Source organism: Galeopterus variegatus, unplaced genomic scaffold (genome assembly GCF_000696425.1).
Source record: "Galeopterus variegatus unplaced genomic scaffold, G_variegatus-3.0.2 Scaffold252, whole genome shotgun sequence".
Taxonomy (NCBI): domain Eukaryota; kingdom Metazoa; phylum Chordata; class Mammalia; order Dermoptera; family Cynocephalidae; genus Galeopterus; species Galeopterus variegatus.
This window is the reverse complement of record NW_007726363.1, coordinates 364,629-386,876: the sequence shown is the minus strand read 5'-3', so window position 1 is coordinate 386,876 and position 22,248 is coordinate 364,629. Positions and strand designations below refer to the sequence as shown.

The window sequence follows — 22,248 nt, the reverse complement described above, 5'->3', positions numbered from 1 at the left end:
TTGCATTGAATTTGTATATCACTTTGGGTAGTATGGACATTTTCACAATGTTGATTCTTCAAATCCAAGAGCATGGGATATCTTTCCATCTTCTTATGTCCTCTTTAATTTCTCTCAGCAGTGGTTTGTAGTTCTCATTATAGATATTTTTCATATCGTTGGTTTACTCTAACCGTCACCTTTTTTTCCTGAAGCATGTTGATTTTGCAATATGGTTTTATTTTTAAATTTTTGTTAATTGCCGTTAAGTCTTTTTCAAAGTTACACTTTATGATTAATAGACAAAACTATCTTTCTATAGGTGTTGAGATAGCAAAGAAGCCCAGACATTGAAATAGATATGTAATTATACAGTTTCAGAATTAAGTATTGTACACTGTTTGTGCTCTAATAATTTAACTTATTGTTTATTTCTAGCAGTAAATTTCAGACTTCCAGTCTACAAGCTTTGCTTTCAAAAAAATACCCTCTATTAAAAGTTAAGGTTTTTGTTTCTTTATTCATTCTTTGATTCCTACTGATTTGAACAAAATGCAACCAAAACTTAGGGGACCAGTTTATTAAAAATTTTAATATCATTGTAAGACACTTAGTTTGATTTACAAATTTGTTCTGCAAATGCTCCAATATTTCTAGAATCTGTACATTATAGGCAACACAAAGGGAAAGTTCACACTGTCATATTGAAGTGCTTGTAGTTAATAGCAGTCTTGTTCCAAAAATTTTATAGATTATTCTTACTGTATAAACTACAGATTTTTAAGAAGGTGTCAGTTGGACAACAGGTTCTGTTTTGATGATTAGAATATCACAGTTTGGGCATGGTTATGAATTATTTACTCACCACAACTAGCTCCAAGTGCATTCCTTCTTTAAGGGTCTCCAAATTTAATAAGAACATTGTTTCTTACCTTGGCACTCTGCTCCACCAAATTTTGTATTCATATTATTACTGTAAAAACAAATCATTTTATCTTCAATGCTAAAGTTTTTTTTTAACTTAATTTACAGTAGCAGTAATAATAACATCAGATGTTTCACCTTTAAAAGAGTGAATTTGCAATACCTTTATTTTGATTCTATGAATTTGATAAAGAAATCAAGCTATTACTAGATTTAATTTAGCTGGTTTTCTATTTGAAGCATCTGCTATAACTGATATAAAGCTAACTGCACTTAACTTTTTGCAAAGTTTTTTAGCTAACAGTTTAACAACTATTGATTTACTTTAATATGTGCACAAGATAATCTGGAATAAAAATGAGTGAAATTAATTTACATGATTAGTGATTTGATCTAATTGAAAAAAATTGTGCCTTCTCAGTGTAATGTGTAAATATACTATCTGTAGCTATACATGTTGTCTCCATGTACAATCTTACAATAATTCAAGATAACTTTTAAGGTAGATGCTGATGCATAATCAGTATATTTGTGTTTTCTGATTTTCATGCGGTCAGTAATATTGTAGTAGTCTTCATGTTGCCTGTTTATCATCAAGGTTTTGTGAGAAATGGACATTCCACTCTTAATTTTTCATTCAAGATACACTATTTATTTTAGCTGATTGGTGCAAAAAGAGTTAATTAGAAAATAAAAAGCATTACCAAATAAATATTTTTAGATTTGTACCGTATATTAAATTACAAAACCACTGCAGTAGAAACAAATTCTCTCTATATTGCCTTAACTCTCTATATACTTTGTTTTCTTTACATATTTCACAGTTACCTAACCTGTAATTTCCCATGTTCTCTACTCAGTTTGCTTAATGGCAGCTTGGTATATTTTAAAGGCTGAAACACTGACCAGAGCATAACTGTCTGGTAGATCAAGTAACTGGTAGGCACTGTAGAGTCAAATACTTATTTGATTATTCTATTCTAGACCAAAAGGAGTTATATATCTGGAGCTGTTTGTGTTTGAGTGCATTTAGTTCATCAACCAGGCCTTGTGTACTGTCCTTGAAAGGAAGGTGTTAGTTACACTGAATCAGGAAAGGATAGAGAAAAAGATAAGGGTTATAATAGTCATCTTCCAGATTTAATCACTTATTAAATTGAGAATTTGTGTTTGTTGCATCTTACGTTCTACTAAAGTATAGCTGAAGCTGGAAGTACAAAGTGGAGGTATGCCAATACCATCTCAGCTGTCGACTGCAACTGTTAATACTTAGATAAAAAGTGAAGAAAAGTCAGGATAATTTTTAAACTGAATGACATGTCAAGACAGCAGTTGTAAACTAGGACGATCCTGTATAAACCAGGATTCTACTATTATGCATTTTAATTTGATTTGATAATAATAGTTTTGTTAGGGAAATGGTATGCTAGATAGTTTTATGAATAAAATATTAAATTTAGTCAAGAGTTTTTAGTTCTTTACTCTGTCCGCTAATTTCTGTTTCACCCTTGCCATGTTTCATAGTTTATTTGTTCCTTAATTTCTCTTTCAAATTAGAAGAACATTTACTTCAGACCCACTTGATAGAAAGTATTACATGAACAAATTAGACCTGGCAAGACATTTATACCCTTATAAAAATAAATCTAAACCTAAAAGAATTATTGGCCTTCTGATGTGAAAAGTTAGTTACAGCCACCAACATAGCACTCTTAAGAAATAACGGTGTAAATGTTCCACTGAGCTCAAGGGACCAGCTGGCTTCTGGAAGGACCCTGCATCCTGGAGTGGTCATCTTATGTCTGTAGCTAATCTGAATTCAGCTCTGTGTCACAGTGTGGATTCATGGCAGACTTTATGTGTAGTCAGTAATTTTTGTTGGCTGTAGTGGGCTAGGCCATTCTTCCATCCAAAAGAACTCCAGAAAATCCGTTCCTTCGTCCCCCCATCATTTTCTGTTTTTGAAGGTCTGTCCAAGTAAGTTCAGTTTTGGCATTTGACCAGGATTTTCTCCTTGACCAAACTTTAGTTGGGCTCTTCTAAGCCCAGCTAGACTCCATTGCACATGTCCTTCAAGAGCCCAGTTTTAGCGAGAATACCGTCAAGTTGATTTAGCCATAATCCCCTACCCTCGATAACTGATCACCCTTGAAATCTGATGGATTCCCTATCTTCCATCATCCCCCTGGTAATATTTGATCACTTTGGTTTCTGCCTTCTGCAAGAATCCTGGTAGGTCAGTTTAGCAAAGAATTACCCTACCATCTTAGTAATTTTCCATCCACTGACCCCCCCACTCTGCTCTTTGGCTGTTCATTTCCACTTTTCCTCTTTGTATTATGCGTTGAGCGCTATCTCTCCCCTACTGCAAAACCCCATTGCAGTAGTCCCTGTATCTATTGCTTTATAGTCCAGGATGAAGTCTACCTTACTGTTTTAACAAGTGTCATGAATATTTTTTTCTTTAAAACCTTGCTATCATGGTTTGCTTTTCTTGAAGGCATTGTATGTTTCTGAAGCTGGCATTCTTCCATAATAATCACAGTAATAGATTGTGTCATGCATGTAAAGTTAACTTGAACCTCAACAATAGAAGTTTTTGCTTAAGAAATTCATGTATAGCTGTCTTGTTTTAAGATAGCCATACCTCGTATATATATAAAATATATATGTGAGCACTTGAAACTTTAAAATCACTATAAAAGTGCAAGGGGGAAGAAAATATACTCATGATGAGAAGTTATGTCTTCAGCCCACTGTTTCCTTAGGGTATACAGACTTTTATGTTTTAGATTTTCTACCATTTAAGGAGTACCAAATTATAACACTCTTTAATTTTGGTTTCTTGTGATAGTCTATAGCTTTTAAGCTTGTTATGTTCCTCCTGCAGCTTTTTGCATCTCAGTATACTTTACATTTGCATTATTCCTGATGTGTTCCGTTATATTTAAATAAAGACCCCTTAGCATGTCACTGTTTTTTAAATGTCTAGTAATCCATTTGTTGTTTTTCTGTGGTATCTTTTCAGGTGATAAATCTCTAATTATGGTGATTCGTGTCATTTTTTTTGTATTTATTTTTTATTTTAGTTTATCAATATACAATGTAGTTGATTTTTGTGTCCCTTTACCAATTCCTCCTTTTCCTCCCTCCTTCTCCCCCCGCCAATTTTCATTTTAAAAAGAGATGAATATATATGTATGTATGTATTTATGTATGGGAGATTAGTGGGAGGGAATTATTTGTCATCTTGTCTGTCCTTTTATACCAGTATACTGTAATGGCTTATAGTTGCCATGTATTTAAAGAAACGAAAAACAGATTTTAATGAAATTGATGTTTTCTTTAACAAATATTTATTGTGCACCTATTAGGTTCAAGGATTTGTTTAGTATATGATTTGGGGCCTCAAGAAACTTGACAATGTAGAGGAAGAGGTAAGAAAACTAAAGCTGTGATATAAGGGACTCTTTTTATGTCAGGAGTATACACCACATAAAGAAAATTGATTTGAAAATGGAAGTTCAGAATGATATGTTGAAAAATACATTGGTTAGAATGGTCTTGTATTTTATGGATAATTGTTTGATGACTTAACTGAAGATTTTTCACTATTTGTAAAATATCTTTTTAATCTTTTTCCTCATGATTTTCTAAGAATATTTCTGTAACTGAAGTAGTAAATGTCTTTTATCATTTCTACATTTGAAAATGATTTTCTGTGTTTTGTGGAAGAATCCAAGCTGTTGCATAGCTGGCCATAATATAAGCTCAGATCATGTTAAAAGTTGTTTAAATGTTTTTGTTGATGGACATGTAATTCAGCTTTCAGGTAACTAATTTTGTTATTTTGTTTTTTTTTTTCCAAGACTTTTTTTGAAGTAGTTTAACGTTCACAGCAAAATTAAGATGATGATACAGGGATTTTCCATATAACTCCTGCTCCCACACAAGCATAGCCTCCCCCATTACCAGCATCCCCCACAGGGTGCTACATTTGTTATAATTGATGAAGTACATTTACACATTATTATCACATAAAGTTCATAGTTTACATTGGGATTTTCTCTTGGTGGTAAACCTTCTGTGGTTTTGGACAAATGTATGATGACATGTATCCATCATTATAGTACATACAGAGTATTTTCACTGTCCTAAAACTCCTCTGTGCTCTGTTCAGCCCTCACCTTTCACAACCAGTTATCTTTGTACTGTCTCTGTAGTTTGGCCTTTTCCAGCATGTCATATAGTTTGAATTATATAGAATGTAGCCTTTTCAGATTGGCTTCTAGGCTTCTTTCACTTAATAATACACATTTGAGGTTCCTCCATGTCTTTTCATGGCTCAGGTCATTTCCTTTTAGCACCATTTAATAAAACTAAACTTCTCTTATTTTTTAAATAAAAAGTTTAGATAGAAATTCTAATATTTTCCCCCCTTATCCCAGTAGATTGCTTTGCTGTTCGTAATTCCTGTATCCTTGTGGTGCACACATCTGACTCTGGAGACAGATGGTCTAATGGAGAACTAAAAGAACTTCAGAGGTCATTGTGCTGGCTTCCTAAATTGATTCTTTTCTATTTTCTCCAGACTTCCTCAAATTACTATTCCTTTGCACATTTTATTCTTTTTATAACTGTTCCTTTCTATTTCCTGACAAACAAGATGGATATATACTGGTTTCTACATTCCAGTTAGTTAGACCCTGGGAATCCTTATAGAAATCCAGCCCTCCTTAGATTACCTATCTTAACAATTTTCTTTTGGGGGGTAGGTTAATTGAGAGAGTACTTCTAGGAGACTGACATTTATATTCTCTAGGAATGTAGAATTTGAGTGCTTTCAGCCTTTTTTTAAAATCTCCTTTTCTTCTCATTTTATAAACACTTTAGTTTTCCCGTATTTATAGGTAATTCTTTGAAATAGGAAGATACAGGGGCTGTATCGTTGGAAAAATATAATTAAAAAATAATATACACTAGGATCACTTTAAGGAAACCCAGTCTTTAGAACATAAACTGTAATTAATTAGGACTAATTATTTTCTTACCAAATAGGTTTTTAAATTTAACAGTTTTTAGGAACAAACCATTTTATTTTGTAATTCATCTAAAATACTTCCACTTGTAAAATTTTGATTCATGCAACTTTTTCAAAGTTATTATAAAGTGAGGCATACATCTTTAGGCATTTTTGACAGATTCTTAATTGAGTCCAGCTGATAGATTCTCTGTAAAGTGATACTTCAACAATCTGTGCTTCCTCATGTTATTACACTTCAGATATGTACTGGTTAATGATGCAGTTTTTATTTTTTTTTTTGGGGGGGGGAGAGGTTTGGTTGGGCATTTATTATCTTTTTAAGGAAAACATGTACTATTTGCATTTAGGCTATAATCTACTTTAGTGTTACCTTACTTCAGCATTTATAGACTTGTTTACTTACTTTATCATTCAGAAAATTGAATGCACATTAAATAATACAAAATCCTGAATCTCTAAATTAGAGTGGTAAATGGCAAAATGTGGTTAACTGGCATTTTAATGCTACTATGAGGTGAAGAAATAATATGGTACTTTTTAGCATGGCATATGGCAACATGCTCCAAGTTATTTTATGTCTGACTTTTTTTGAGATGCTGCTTTCTGAATTCATACATTTTTTGTGTGGTATATGTTTTAGAGCATTTTATGAAGCTGCTGTTGTTTGTTTAAAAATATATGTATCCAAAATAAATGCAGGTTTAGGGCTTTGGTCATTCCAGTTAAACTATTAAAAATTGCTTGTTTTCGCATTTGTTACTTTACCTTATCATCATTGTTTCAAAATATTCTCTTTTATTATTCAGGGCTGTCCTCTTATATATTCCTCATCTGAGGCCTTATCATTCAGAAGAATGATAAGGCACATCGATTTGAATACACTTTAAATAGATTTGTATTGGCTCTGTTGTATATTCAGTTTTAGCTTGAAACTTGTCCATAGTTATTTTCACAGTTACTGCTCCCAAATATTGCTAAAACTGTTTCACTCAGGTAAAACTCACATTATAAAATATATTCTAAAAATCTTAAATTTGAGTGTGTGTAATTTCATCTTCTAGAGGTTTGTGTTATGAAATTTAAGATTTGGTGGAGGTGGCCAACATGTACTACTCAAAATAATTTATTGAAAAAATGTATACACATGTAAACAATCTATTTTTGTGTTTTTGTTTTTAGTGTTTTTGTTAGTAACTGAACAATATAAAGAAAATATACTTGCTGAGATCCTAATTGAGCAGAACATATAAAGAAGTCACTCTTTTTTTTTTTTTAAATAAACAATTCTTCATTATTATCCAGCAAAATAGCATGAATGTCTTCTAGGTTACTTGGATTCCAGGTCTGTATTAATCATGTAATTAGTACCAGCTTCTGTAACGAATAATCTCAAAGTCTAGGTGGCTTAATATGACAAAAATTTCTGTCTTGCTCTTGAATAGTACACTGTAGATGTTCTTGTTCAGGCAGTTCTGGGGGGGCCCTCCCTATGCAGTCACACTGGAATTTAAATTCTTTCAACATTTTAGACATGTGCCCATGTGTGTGACCCTTTAGATTCCCAGAAGTATGTGGGTACTTTTCAAAGTCCTTACTCCCCAGAGTATTTCATTTATTAGCATCTCTAGTTTTTTTTAATTAGTCTGTTGTCTGCCCCCCCAGTTATCCCTTGCTCCAGGCAGCAGTGACTAACTAGTACCTTTGCCTTAGCTGTTTTTGATAAATGTCCCCTGGGTAGCCCCCTCAGTACTGGGAGAGTTCTGAATCAGGTAAGATAAAGGCAATCCCTTTGAGCTGGTCCTTCAGGGAATCAGGAAACAGGTCACAAGAAACCACCCTGATTCTTTGAGAATAAGGTCTGTTCTACTCCCTTTGGTACTAGGTACCTGTACTGGGAATGTGGGCTGTTACTCAAGGCCACTGCCTATCTGGCGACCTCCTGTTAGACCTCCTCTAACCCCTCCAAGGTGGCATCAACATGTGAGTAGTGAATAGGTAAGGAGAGACACTGGCTAGTTCCTCTTTCTTTTTTTTTTTTTTAAACTTAACAGCTTTACTGTGGTATCATTGATGTACAGTGAACCGTACATATTAAAGTGTACACTTGCGTGAGTTTTGGCGTATATGTCTAGTTTGTATTTTCTAAAATTTTATATAAATGGTATCATACACTTAAGTACTTGTTTTTGTCTTGCTTTTTTCACTCTGTATAATAATTTTTGAGATTCATTAATGTTGTAGTTAATTAGTATCCCATATATGGCCATACCATGATTTGTTTGTTCATTCACCAAGTGTTGGATAATTTAGGTTGTTTCCAATTTTGGTTATTACAAATAAAGCTGCTGTGAGCATTCACATACAGGTCTTTGTGTAGACATATCCTTTTATTGCTCTTGGTTAAATACCTAGAATTGAAATAGCTGGATCATTTCTTTCACATTTTAAGAAACCATCCAACTGTTTTCTAAAGTGGTAGTACCATTTTACATCGCCACCAGCAGTGTTTGAGAGTTCTGGTTGTTCTGTATCCTTGTTGACACTTAGTATTATCCATATTTCCCCCCCTTAAATTTTAGCCATTATAATTGGGGTACAGTATCTATTCAAATATTTTAAACCACCACCCTTTTGGTTTGTCTCTTTATTATTATAAGAATTTTTAATATAGTCTAGATACAAGCTTTTTGTCAGATATTTGCTTTACAAATATATTTGCCCAGTCTTTGGCTTGCCTTTTTATTTTCCTAACAATGTCATTAGAAAAGCAAAAATTTTTAATTTTGATTAAATCCAGTTTATTTTTTTATGTAGATTTTAGTGTTGTCATCTAAGAAATTTTTCCTTAATGCAAGATCAAAAAATGTAATCTTATGATTTCTTCTATAAGTTTTATAATTTCTGTCTTACATTTGGATATATGACCCATTTTGAGTTAATTTTTGTATGCGATATGAGCTATACATTAAGTTTCACTTGTTTGCATATGGATATCCAGTTGTTTTACCATTGTTTGTTGAAAATGATCCTTTTTCCATTGAAATGCTTTTACACCTTTGTCAGAAATTAGTCGGCCGTACTTGTGTGGGGCTATTTCTGGGTTCTCTGTTCTGTTCAATTATTCTGTTTATTTGTCCATTTGCCAGTACCACCCTTTCTGGATTAGTGTAGCTTTATTGTAAGACTTAAAATCACGTTGAGTTTACTAACTAACTTGTTCTTTCTCAGCACTGTTTTGACTATTCTAGTTCCTTTGGCTTTCCATATATATATATTTTTGAATCAACTTGTCAATTTATGTAGAATCTCTGCTGGAATATTGATTGGGACTGTACTGAATCTGTGAATCAGTTTGGAGAGAATTGACATGTTAACAGTATTGAGTCTTCCAACCCATGAACTTGGTATATCTCTCTGTTTACTTGTAATCTTTGATATCTTCCATTAGTATTTTGTAGTTTTCAGTATGTAGAACTTCTACAAATTTTGTTTGGTTTATACCCATGTATTTTATGTATTTGGTGCTATTGTAAATGACAGTGTTTTTAAAATTTCAGTTTTAAGTTTTTCATTGCTAGTCTATAGAACTGTTTAAATGTTCTTGTCTAAGGATATTCTATCATTCGTGCCATTTCTGGGTCTGTTTCTGTTGATGGGATTTTTTCCTCATTATGGTTTGTCTTTTCCTAATTCTTTGCATTGTTTAGTAATTTTTGCTTGGATGTCAGACATTGTGAATGTTACCTTTGCACCTTTGCAAAGATTGCTAGATATTCTAAATTGTTTTAAATATTCTTGAGTTTTGTTCTGGAACAGTTAAATTATTTAGAAACAGTCAATCTTTGGGGGCCTTTTAAAGCTTTGTTTGGTGGGATGAGCAACTTTTAGTTTAGAGCTAATTTTGCCCCATTACTGAGGCAGTACTCTTCTGAATACTCTACCCAATGCTCTGTGTATAATAAGATTTTTCCATTCTTGCTTACGTGAATATAAACTATTCGAGACCCTATCTGATCTCTGCAGATTGTTCTGCCTGTTCTTTTCCATGGTTCTTTCCTCATCCTTTGATAGTTTGCTCACACAAATGTATTGATTAGTACTCAGCTGAGGAGTTAAGGAGAACTTTCTGAAGAATTCTGGAGCTCATTCTCTGTACAGTTTTATACTTTCTGTGCAGTTTTATCCTTTCCAACCTGGGCTCCACAATTTCTAGTGAAATTGGCCCTGCTGAATTCACACTTTATCTCTTCAATTCAAGCACAGTATTAGGCTCCGTCCTGTTCTCAGACATCATTATCCTGCTCTGCCTGTTGTATAATGTCTGAAAACAGTTGCTGTATTCAGCCTTTTGGTTGTTTCAGACAGAGGGTAAATAAGGTCCCTGTTATTCTATCATAACTGTAAGTGGAAATGGATAAACTGTGGTATACTTATAAGAAGGAATACCACACAGCAGTTAAAATGGGTGAGTGATCTATAGTTATAAGGATCAGTATGGATGAATCTCAGGAACAAGTAGTAGAATACATGAAATATCATTCCATTAACATAAGTTAAAAAAAACTAGAACACTAAAATTGTGTTGATTGATAAATATTTGATAAAATTTTAAAGAAAAACATACTATCACCATCCTTGTGTATATTCCATGTTTAATAAAAATTTGTATTTTATTGTTGAACATTTGGAAACTTAAAAAAAGTTGAAATAAAATCATCCATGATTCTTTCAGATACCTTTTACATTCTATTATTTTTATATCTATACATATATATTTATATACTTACAAACATGCCTATACACACACACACATAATATATAGATTCTATGATACAAAGTTGAGGTTTGATTTTATTTTACTTAATGTGAGTATTTTATCATGTTGCTTAAAAGCCTTTATATAAAAATACCATCATATTAAAAGCAACTTATTTTTATTGGACATTTAAGTTAGCTTCAGTTTTTACTACTGTAGTATTATAATGATTTCCACTATATAAAATCATAATAAAAATTTCTGATATATTAAGGATAAGTTCTGTGAAATAGAATTACCGAACTTAAGGGTATTTAAAAGATTGGAAACTCTTTAAATGTTTTCTAAACTTCTTTCTAGAAATTGTTAATTTTTACTCCTTTTAGTAGTATGTAACTCATCTCACATCATTGTCCCAAGCCTGGAATATTAGCCAAAGAGCAAAACAAACTGTAAATCCAATAGTCTTAAAAATTGGTTATCTCTGTGTTTCATTTTATTTCATTTGTATTTCTTTGAAAAGTAGACTCTTTTCCCTCATATTTTTGTTATCTGTTGGCATATCGTCTTTTCTGAATTGTCACTTTATGTTGTTCTGCTCATTTGCCTGTGGTGATTTTAGCTTTTTTTAAATGTCAATATTTATAATCTATGTTTAGAGTATTTACATTGTGCCATTTATAGCAGCCGTATTCCCCAATATTGCTGAATTCCTTTCCTTTTTCTCTTTTTTCATATATAATTGACAATTATTTTCTCCTTGCCTCTACATATAGAGAACCTGTCTACATCCTTTTTCAAAAAGTCTACTTTCATAACCCCTTCTAAGTAAGTAGGCATATTATTTTGTCCCCTGTCAAAAATACTTGGTTGTGGAATGGACACCTAGCAGAGGCTTTAACCATATTCTCTTTTGTGGGAATTTGGATTTGGGTGTGGAGAACCCAGGTTATGAGCTCTGGGTCCTTGACTTGTTAGGTGTTATGAACATAGGGGTAGAGGTTAATATTTGTGGTAGTAATTTTGGAGACATGTAAGCACATGAGCAAATAAAGATAACTTCTCTAGTAGATAAAGTACAAAATGGAGCTTTTTTATGATTTTTTTTTTATCATCTTTGTTGCCGTCTTAGCTATAATACTTTGTTTTTAGATTTTATAATATACATCTGTAACTTATCCCAGTCTATGTTCCCCTACTCCCCTCCCTTCACCCAGAGATACCATCATCCTGAATTTAATATCTTTATTTCTTTTTATTATGATTGGGTTGAAATCCTTATTAATTGAGGAGAATTTAACATCTCTACATATTTAGTGTTTCTATCTAGAGACATATATCTCTATTTTTTTCTAACTATTATTGAATGATTCTAAAATTGGTCAAGTTTTCCAAATATCACTGGATATTTTAAGTTTTTTTGTTGATTGTGGTGCTGTTAATTATGGTAATAATTTCGTTGAACTTTCTTATTATAATGTTTTTAATGAATATTTTTAGGTTTTCTTGATTAATTATATGCCAATAATAATTTTGCCTCTTTGCCAATTGTTTTATATCATTCATTTCATATCTGATTGAGTTGGCCATGCATCTTCTCACATTTTAACATTTGTTTTCTCCTAAAAAGAAATTATGGGGGCCGGACCAGTGGCGCACTGCTACAGTGCACCGCTTGGGAGCGCGGCGGCGCTCCTGGCGCACTGCTACAGTGCACCGCTTGGGAGCGCGGCGGCGCTCCTGGCGCACTGCTACAGTGCACCGCTTGGGAGCGCGGCGGCGCTCCTGGCGCACTGCTACAGTGCACCGCTTGGGAGCGCGGCGGCGCTCCTGCCGAGGGTTCGGATCCCACATACAGACCAGTTCCCGCTCACTGGCTGAGCGAGGTGCGGGCGCGACGTCGGGGGTTGCGATCCCGTTGCCGGTCCCGGTCCGGTATGGGCGTGACGCTGAGGGTTGCGATCCGTTGCCGGACACGAAAAAAGACAAAATAATAATAATAATAATAAATTATGTAAATACTTTATTCATCTTTTTTTTATAGATTTTATTTTTGTTAAATCCTTATAGCTGTTAGATAATTGGCATTTATTGTTAGCATTTAATGAAAGAAAATATAAAGTCAGAAAGTAGAGTGGCTCTTCTGTGAGGCAAGTTGAAATTTTCTTTGTGAAGGTGACATTTTGTGTTTCTAGTAGTGTTTTCTTTTGCTTTGAAAAATCTCTTCACTAAAGAGGTTCTGTAGATGTGTTTTTGGAGCATTGCACTAAATTGTTTTACAGTTTTTCTTTCGCTTTGGTGCTTTTGAAACCTTCAATATACTAATGAATAGAGTTAATCTCTAAGACAGAATATAGTATGCAGCATTTTTCAAATATAGTCATGTACTGCATAATGACACTTTGGTCAGTGAAAGACCATATATACAATGGTGGTCCCATAAAATTATAATGAAAAATTGCTATGACCGAGTGATATTGTAGCTCTTGTAATGTCATAGCTCAACACATTACTCATATGTTTGTGGTGATGCTGTTGTAAACAAACCTACTATATAATTTATTGAGGAGAAGTGTCTAGCTTACCCATGGGGTGAACTTCCCAACAGTAGCTCAGACTTTAAGACAGAAAGCCAAGCATTTGACACATTAAGTCTGATTCCAAGTGAAAGAGTTGTTGTCTACTTTAAAATTCTTACATTTTTAAGTGATTCCTACCTCTTCCCACAGCAAAATTATAGTTAATAATAGTTAGCACTCACTGAGTGGTTGCTGAGTGCCAGGTAAAATATTTACCTGTAATTTCATTTTCATAACTTTGTGGGGATGGTATTAGTCTAATCCCTATTTAACAGATGAGGAAAGTGAGGCACAGAATGACTTAGTAGTATAATTGGAGGGCCCATGCTCATGCAACTAGTGGCCAGTGTGTACAATAGGAAAATGCATTGCTTTTCCCTTTCATAGTACACTTTTGCCCTACAACAGAATCACCTTGATGCACTTCTCAGAACTCATCCCCATTGTTAAGCAGCACATGACTGTACACCGAAGCAGAGATTCTTTTTACCTAAGGAAGAACATTTAGTGGGAGTAGAGGTTCATGAAAGATACTTTGGGAAAGGCTGTGATCTGGAATTGCAATTGCTGATGCAAAACCAATGGTGGGTAAAATGCTGACACCTGAGCACAAACCCAGGCTGTGGTCCACGTCGTTTTTGCATTTTAAACTGCACTCACAGTTTTTTAAAAAGGCCAATTTTGTCTGGGAATGTCCTTGATGAGACAGGAAAGATTATTAATTTTATTAAATGTTGACCTTTGAGTACTTGTCTTTCTAAAATTCCATGTGAAGAAATGGGATGTACTCAGAAAGCACTTCTGCTTCCTATCAAAATACAATGACTCTCTTGAGTAAAAGCACTGGTACAGATATATGAGTTACAAGCTAAATTAATTACTTTTTTCATTTTACAACATTTGTACCTGGAAGAAAAACTGACAAATAATTGTTATTCCGACTTGGGTATTTACAGACATTTTTTCAAAAATGAATAGAGTGAACCTGTCACTTCAAGGAAAATAACCCACCATGTTTATTGCCAAAGGTAAAATTTTCACTTGAAAGCTCAAATTAGAAGTTCAGAAGACTTATATCCACCGCTGTAAACTTGACAGTTCCCAGCACTGAAAGCTTTTTCTTATTTGATCAGTGATGATATTAACAAATATGTTTGATATTGCATAATATGTCAGCATTTAGAAGATTGGCATAACCCAGTGAGCTAAGTTTCCAAATGAACAGTGCATGAGATTACAGAATTATGTATGCATAAAAGATCAATATGAGGTACAAGATAGAACAATGAATTTTAATGTAATAGAGTAGGAAAAGTTCATTGATATGGTACATTGCAGCTAACCATTTAGAAACTGCCACTTACTCGGTTTTGGTATAGCATTGTAGAAAAATATTCATAGTTAGAAAAAGTTAAGAAAATACTCCTCCCTTTTCAATTATCTTATCAATGTGAGGCTATATTTTCTTCATATACTTGAATCAAAATTACATATCATAAAAGATATGAGAACTCATCTGTCTTTTTTGTAAGGCAGATTAATTAGATTTGCTGAAAGATAAAACAGTGCCACTCTTCTGATAGGTCTTTTAAAAAATAAAACTATTTCTCGTATAAATGCAGTGTTTATGAATTCATGAGTAATGAATGAATTTTCAGTGAGTTATTTAAAAAATTCATTTTAATTTTCTAATATGGTAAATATTGATAGATATAATTCAATAAACAAAAACTCAGTTTTTCAAGAATGTAAAAGAATTCTGAGACCAAAACCTTTGAGAACCACTGAGTTAGAAAAGATAAACTTTGGGCTGGCCCTGTGGCGCACTCGGGAGAGTGCAGCGCTTGAGAGTGCAGTGGCGCTCCTGCCGCGGGTTTGGATCCTTTATAAGGATGGCCAGTGTGCTCGCTGGCTGAGCGCGGTGCAGGTGACACCGCGCCAAGGGTTGCAATCCTCTTACCGGTCAAAAAAAAAAAGAAAAGATAAACTTTGAAATCGTCATTGGTAAGAAATAAGATCTGGGGCCAGCCCGGTGTCGCACTCGGTAGAGTGCGGCGCTTGGGAGCATGGCGGCACTCCCGCTGAGGGTTCGGATCCCATATAGAGTCTGGTCCGCTCACTGGTTGAGCGTGGTGTGGGCACAACACCGAGGGCTGCGATCCCGTTGCCGGTTGCAGTATGAGCGCGACACTGAGGGTTGCGATCCCGTTACCGGTCACGAAAAAAGACAAAAAAGGAAAAAAAAAAAAAAGAAAGAAAGAAGATCTGGATATTTCCATAAAGTGAAAATATCAAAATCTTAAATGTGGATTTTTATAAAAATTTATAAGATTAGACATCTGACCTGGTACCTTGGGTTTGCAGATTAGGCATTGACATTGTGCCTGTAATATCTTGGAAGCGTGGTTTCTTGTAGCATTTGGTAGTTCTGACTAATAAAGATGTTTTATTAGTTACAATGCTGGATAATGTGGATTTTTTAAAAATTTATTTACCATTTTCAGTACCCTGTGCTAATGGATCATACTATTATAAATTTATTTCAATATCTATAACATAATGAAGCATTATAAAACATATTGATGCAAATTATATCACTAAAGACAAATTAAAATTGCCATATCAAGCAAAAAATGTACAAATAGGCCATTTACCTCAGTGGTTTTTGAAATGATCAGGTAAATGTATTTTTTTTTTTTTTTTGATAAATATTGTTTTGGATGGTGAAGAGTTGTCTTTAAATAAAATAGGTTATTTAATATGTTTACTTTAAATACAACACTATTAGTAAGTTTCTAGGAACTTTGGAGTGAATTTCACGAAAAAGAATGTGCTTATTTATTTGCACTGACTTCTCATTTATGACATATGACATGTTGGATTTGTATATGTCCAATGTCAAGTACATACTGAATTTATAGTAGACAAACATAAAGAGTATTTGTAAACCAGGTCTTCTCTAACATTTCTTTACTACTTTCTTAGCCAAGAACCTTCCGTGTTCTTGCTTTTATTTTTTTCTCATCCCTGGAGTCACAGGTGAATCCTGCATTTGGTTTGCTGCACTGGGCAGAAGAACCTGGGGAACTTGATTCCAGAGAGGCCCAGCTTCATGGCCACCTGAGAAATACACTTATTGGTGACAGTAGTGTTACTTTCCATTCTTGTTTGTATTTTGTGAATCAATGTGATATAAGTGTTTGGGGACTAAGAAATAGCATGGGCTATTATTTGGTGATATTCTGTGCTATAAAAATGGGTAATCTATCATCAGTGACTTGAAAATCATAAAACCTGGTCAAAAAGAGCCAAAGAAATCAAATTTATTATTGCCAACATAGATTCCTTTTTTTCTATAACATAAAATATTCTGTATTAATAACTTGTACAGATGTGCTTCAAAATCCTCCAAGGTATCCTTAAATTTAGTTATTGTAATTCAAGTAACTTTCAGGTGTCTTGTATGTGGGGGTGTTTTTGTTGTTTTTGCTCCTCAGGGAGGCATGGCATTTTTAACAATTTCTCCAGGGAAAGCTTAACTAAATGCTCCGAACTTCAATTTGTTGGTTCAGTGTTGCTAAATAGTCTTATACTAGTTGAATAACTTTTGGGAGTAATTTTTTCTTTCTAGATCTAATAGTTGTCCTTCTTTTTGGGAATTTACATTGAAGAAGTACAAACTATAAAAAATTACTGTCATTTTAGCTTTCCAGTAAATTGTGAGAATGGCAACACAATATGTGCCTATCTTGTAAGGGGATTTATAATGTGATTTATGTGATTCAGAAGAAAGATGGGCTCTTCAGACTAATTCGTATAGTATGTGGAAAAATTGTGTTAGCATTTTTATGATTTAATCTAAAATATTTTTTATGCTATTAAGGAAATGGTATGTAAAATATGAAGCAAAATGTCACATTTTTAATAGGACAGATGTTATGTAGTTAGACATTTTCTTGAATTAAACTCTGTACAGTACACAAAAAATGCTATGTTCACAAAATATTTTAAACCATTAGGTTTATAAATGCTTTTCTGAATATGAATTTCCTTTTGTGAAGGAATTGATTATCCTTTTATTTATAGAGCTTGACAGCTTGGATTTTCATATATTGTGATTTCTTACAATAAAATGTTTCTAACTCTACTTTTGGGCTATTTAGTTGCAATTTTGTTTTAAAGAACAAAGAAGGGCAAATACTAGATATGTGATTAAACATATAAGACCTTAATTTTCTTTTGTTAATATTTATGTTTAAATTAATTACAATATTAGGACAGATCATGAAAAAACAGACTATAGTTAACTTCCTCATTTCCCAATTTTTCCTATAGTCTCTCTCCTCCCTGCTTTCTTTCCCCTCCCTTTAATTACTTAAATAATATTATAGAAAATCAAAACAGTACAGAGGTGAGGTATTCAGAACCAAATGTGAAAGACTAACCCCCAAATTTTGTGGGTATCCTTTCAAGCTTTCTGTTTTGGTATATGAATATTCTATTACACATATAAATTTGTATATATTTTAAAACATACAAATGACATCGTATTTACATAATATTCTACAAGTTGATTTTTTTTTTTTTTACCTGTTGCATGGTATTCTTTCGTATAGATGTACCATAGTTAGTTTGACCAATCCTTATACCTCTTTCTATATACATATAAGTATTTCTTTAAGATATAAATGGTTTCAGTAGCTTTTCTGCCCTGATATTCCTGTTACGTACACATAGAGTCTGAACTCTCCGAAATCCACAGATTTTTTCTTGATTCTTGGCTTTCAGTGACTCACCAGCTCATGTTGATTGATATTCCTGTTAATCTTAATTTTATTTTTTTAGCTTTTAATTTTGAGCTAATTTTAGACTTACAGAACAGTTGCAAAAATAGTAGAGTTCCCTATACCCTTCACCATCTACGCCCCTTGTTAACATTTTAAGTAACCATAGTACAGTTTCCAAAACTAAGAAATTAACATTGATGCAATACTATTAACTAGACTACAGAATATATTCAGTTTCACCAGTATTTACACTAATGTTCTTTTTGTCTTCAAGGGCCTAATCCAAGATTGCACATTGCACTTGGTTGTCAGATCGCCTTAGTTTCCTCTGTGATAATTGCATAGTCTTTCCTGGTCTTTCCTTGTCTCTCATGACCTTAAAACTTTTAAAGAGTTCTGGTCAGTTATTTTGTGGAGTGTCCCTTAATATAGGTTTGTCTGATGTTTTCTTGTGATTAGATTGAGGTTGTGCATTATTGGGAAGAATACTACAGAGCTAATAGACCCTTCCTTCCTTCTCAGTGCATAATTATTGGGGGGCACATGATGGCGATGTGACTTTTTACTGGCAATGCTTACCTTGATCAATTATTTGGTTAAGGCTGTATCTTCCTAATTTCTTGACTGTAAAGTTGCTATTTTTCCTTTATTAGGATTGTAGTTTTTAGTAGTCTGGATCTGCTGATTGCATTTCCATGGTGATGTTGAACACTTTATTCTATCTCTTTTATTTTCTATAAATTGATAGTTAAATGTAAAGGCATTTAGGAGCAGGTTGTTTTTTGATATAGGCGATATGTACTTCAATCAGGAGTCACATAATAATCTGTTTCTCTTTTATGTTATTTCTTAAAATGGTTTAGTTTTATTCATTTCAAATGCTGATAAAAGGTAAATCTAATATAGTTCATTTTTATTCTTTAAAAATATGTACAATAGAGAAATTAGTTTGCTAATAACTCTCTTAACTAATTTTAATAATTTAAATTTATAAATAAAATTAAACTACTTAAGAAAACAGTTATTTAAACTATTTATTTTTATCTTTCACACACATTAAAATCACATTCTAACAGATTCTCTCTGCCTTATTACCAGAAATTTAGTGGTATCAATTTGATTCAGACTATAAACAAGTTTAATACGTAGGTGAAAACTAGAAAGCACATTGAAAGGAGAGCTAGTCTTTCAGTATTTCTAATTTGTCACTGAAAAACCGGTACTATAGGTCCTCTGCCCTTTTAAAAACTCAGTGTGAAACAGAGTTAGCAAGCCACACTTTCTTGGGTTTTTAGTACAAATTTAAGTTGTTAGCATAGCATGAAGTTTAGTTTTTTCTATAAGACTTTAAGACTGTGTTTCTGTAGTTCACTGTGTGTTAGTTTCATGTGGCACAAATTACCACAACACAGTGGCTTAAAACAACAGAAATCTATTCTCTCACAGGTCTGGGGCCTAATCAAGATGTTGGAGGATCTAGGGGAAATCTATCCCTTGTCTCATTCAGCTTCTGGTGAACGCAGGATTCCTTGACTTGTGGCCACATCACTCTAAGCTCTGTCTTCGTTTTCACATTACCTTCTCTGTGTTCTAAACATCCTTCAGTGCAAGAGCAGACTCCTATCCACCAACCCACAACTCAGAATTATCCAAATTATCCAAAAATCTTAACACTGCAAGATTGGGAAACCCTGCTTTGAGGCATATACTTAGAAGGGGAATTGATAAAGCTTAGGTTGTGTAAAATGTTTTTATTTTGCTATATGAAATGAATTTCTAGAAAACATGGAGGAAATATTTCCAGTACAAGCGAAGGTTTGGGATTCAAATTAAAACTGCTTTGATGATGCTGGCAATCTAGCAATTATAAGCAACCTAGATATTTCAAATCAGATTGAGGAGCATCATTATCCAGAGTTAAGCAGTTCAGTATCTATAGTGTGCATATAATCTTTAAGTTCATGAACTAAAATACGATACTTCCTGCCTGATTAAATTGAGTGAGTCTGCTTCAGAAAAGTGGCACTTGGGCAGACAAGGATAGTTGTAATATGAGGCCGAACATGTCGCCTAAATAACAGTAAAATTGCAACACGAAAAATGTAGTTTTTTCTGACAAAGATGGTTGTTGAATATTGAAGGCTTAAAGGTTTAAAAACTATCTTTCTCTCTAGTGTGTTTTAAATTACGGTTTAAGTTAAAGTCATGGGAATAAACTTAATGAATTTTGAGACTCACTTTTAAGCCTGTAAGACCCATGGCCCTAGAAGTATGTGCATATTTATGTACACACAATTTTTCATATGGGTTTGGGTGGTTTATGCATGCTTCTGAAGTCTACGCATGGGCCTCCCATCCCACTGATTTTCAGGTTAAAACTCTTAAAGTGCTAAAAATAAGATATATTTGAAATCATTGCTGAACTGTAAAGACACAAGTATATTGATTGTATTTTCTTAACAAAATGAGATTTAGTGATGGACTTGAATTAGAATTTAAGTCCCTTAACATTAAATAAGTGAGCACAGATATTGCTTTAATTTTATATCTATAACCTTTATTTTTCTTTCTCTTTTTACTAGATGTATGCAGCAGTGTTATGGCAACAAACTGTCAAAAACAGACAAAATTCAAATGAAAAGGCATGTTTTGGCACCTCTCTCTCAGAAGAAAAACTTAATGACTTTCGTGATGAACAAATTGGACAGTTGCAGGAGCTGATGCAAGAAGCCACTAAACCTAATAGGCAATTTAATATTACTGAGTCTAGAAAACCAAAATTTTAGTCTATATAAAGTTTAACAAAACATGTAAAATTCAGAACCCCTTATTTTAAGTATCATTGGTTTATAAAATTTATTCAGCTTTGAAGTAATGAGAATGCCTGGTGTTAATGAAATACTCTTATTTTTGGATGCAATGTGTGGCTCAGGATCACTACTAGACAGTTGGAAAACTACATTATTGGAATAACAGTACTTGCTGGATGGAATTTGATTTTTGGACTAACGAATGGCTCTGAAATGGACAAACTTCTGGAATTTGGTTGAAAAATTTTTTACATGTAAATTCAGTTTAAATGCTATTCTTGTTTGTGCTTTGGCCTGTGGCTTTTCTTTAACCTCATCAGATAAGTATGTAGTGATAATGATAGATGTAGAGTTTCAACGAGGTTATTTAAATACATTGTCTTTCTGAAAGTTTTTATCATTTCTACTTCAATAATACATACATGATTATTATTCTAATGTGTCCTCTTTCTGAGTCATTGTCCATTCTCAATGAAAGGTTAAAGAGAAGCTTTGAAATTCAGTATTTGTACTATCATTTGTGTTATAGATTATACGAAGTATAATACATTTCTACAGTGTTTGTTAATAACAGATTACCACTTAAATAATTTGTAGTTACTTTGAGAATCTTATTTATTGCCTAGTGGTTAAGGAGATTTAAAATACTTTCATAAATTTTACTTACACTTAATAAACCCATTCACATCATAAAATGTTTGCAAATTTTAAAAAATATTACAAAAGCAAAAATGAGTTGTCTCTTTAGTTATTGTTATGGTCAAATGTTTGTGTCTCCTCAATATGTATGTTGAAACCTAATCCCCAATGTGATGGTATTATGAGGTGGAAGCTTTAGGAGGTTATTAGGTTAGGATGGTGCAGCCCTCATGAATGGGACTAGTCGCCTTATAAAAGAGTTCCCAGAGAGATCTCTTGCCTCTTCTACTACATAAGGACACAGTGAAAAGATGGCCATCTGTGCCAGAAAGGAGGCCCTCACCAGATACTGAATCTGCTGGCACCTTGATCTTGAACTTCCTAGCCTCCAGAACTATGAGAAATAAATTTCTGGTTCTAAGCCACATGGTCTATGGTAGTTTGTAATAGTAGCCCAAACAAACTAAGACACTTATGGATGTTTACACTGAGATTCTAAGTGATCATTTTTCATATACAATTGCATTTATGTCAGCTCTTTAAAAACCGATGTCTTTTCTCTAGTTTACTGTCTCATGTACTCTCTTTGTATATGGCTGCTAGGCCCTTTAGCTCTTTCTTCCATCCCTCTTTTTTTTTTTTTGTACCATCCCTCTTTGAGTCAATCTGTCAGTTGATCTTTTTCTCATTGAAAGACAGGCAATCAGGCAATCAGTCAATCAGTAATTAA

General features: G+C 33.4%; 1 protein-coding gene across 2 annotated transcripts in view; it reads left to right on the top strand.

Moving 5' to 3' along the window:
• The window catches only part of ACN9 (ACN9 homolog (S. cerevisiae)), a 37,291-nt gene extending 15,974 nt beyond the window's left edge, over positions 1–21,317 (top strand). The window contains exons 1-2 of one of the 2 annotated variants that reach the window (XR_550082.1): positions 7,836–7,942; positions 20,652–20,733. Coding sequence is in view for 1 of the 2 variants with exons in the window: in XM_008566536.1 (XP_008564758.1) it covers positions 20,652–20,855 (204 nt within the window). In the remaining variant the exon portion in view is untranslated. Of the gene's footprint in view, positions 1–7,835; positions 7,943–20,651 lie in introns of those variants that run through there. The other variant, XM_008566536.1, reaches the window with a different exon arrangement.
• The last annotated feature ends 931 nt before the right edge of the window (positions 21,318–22,248 follow it).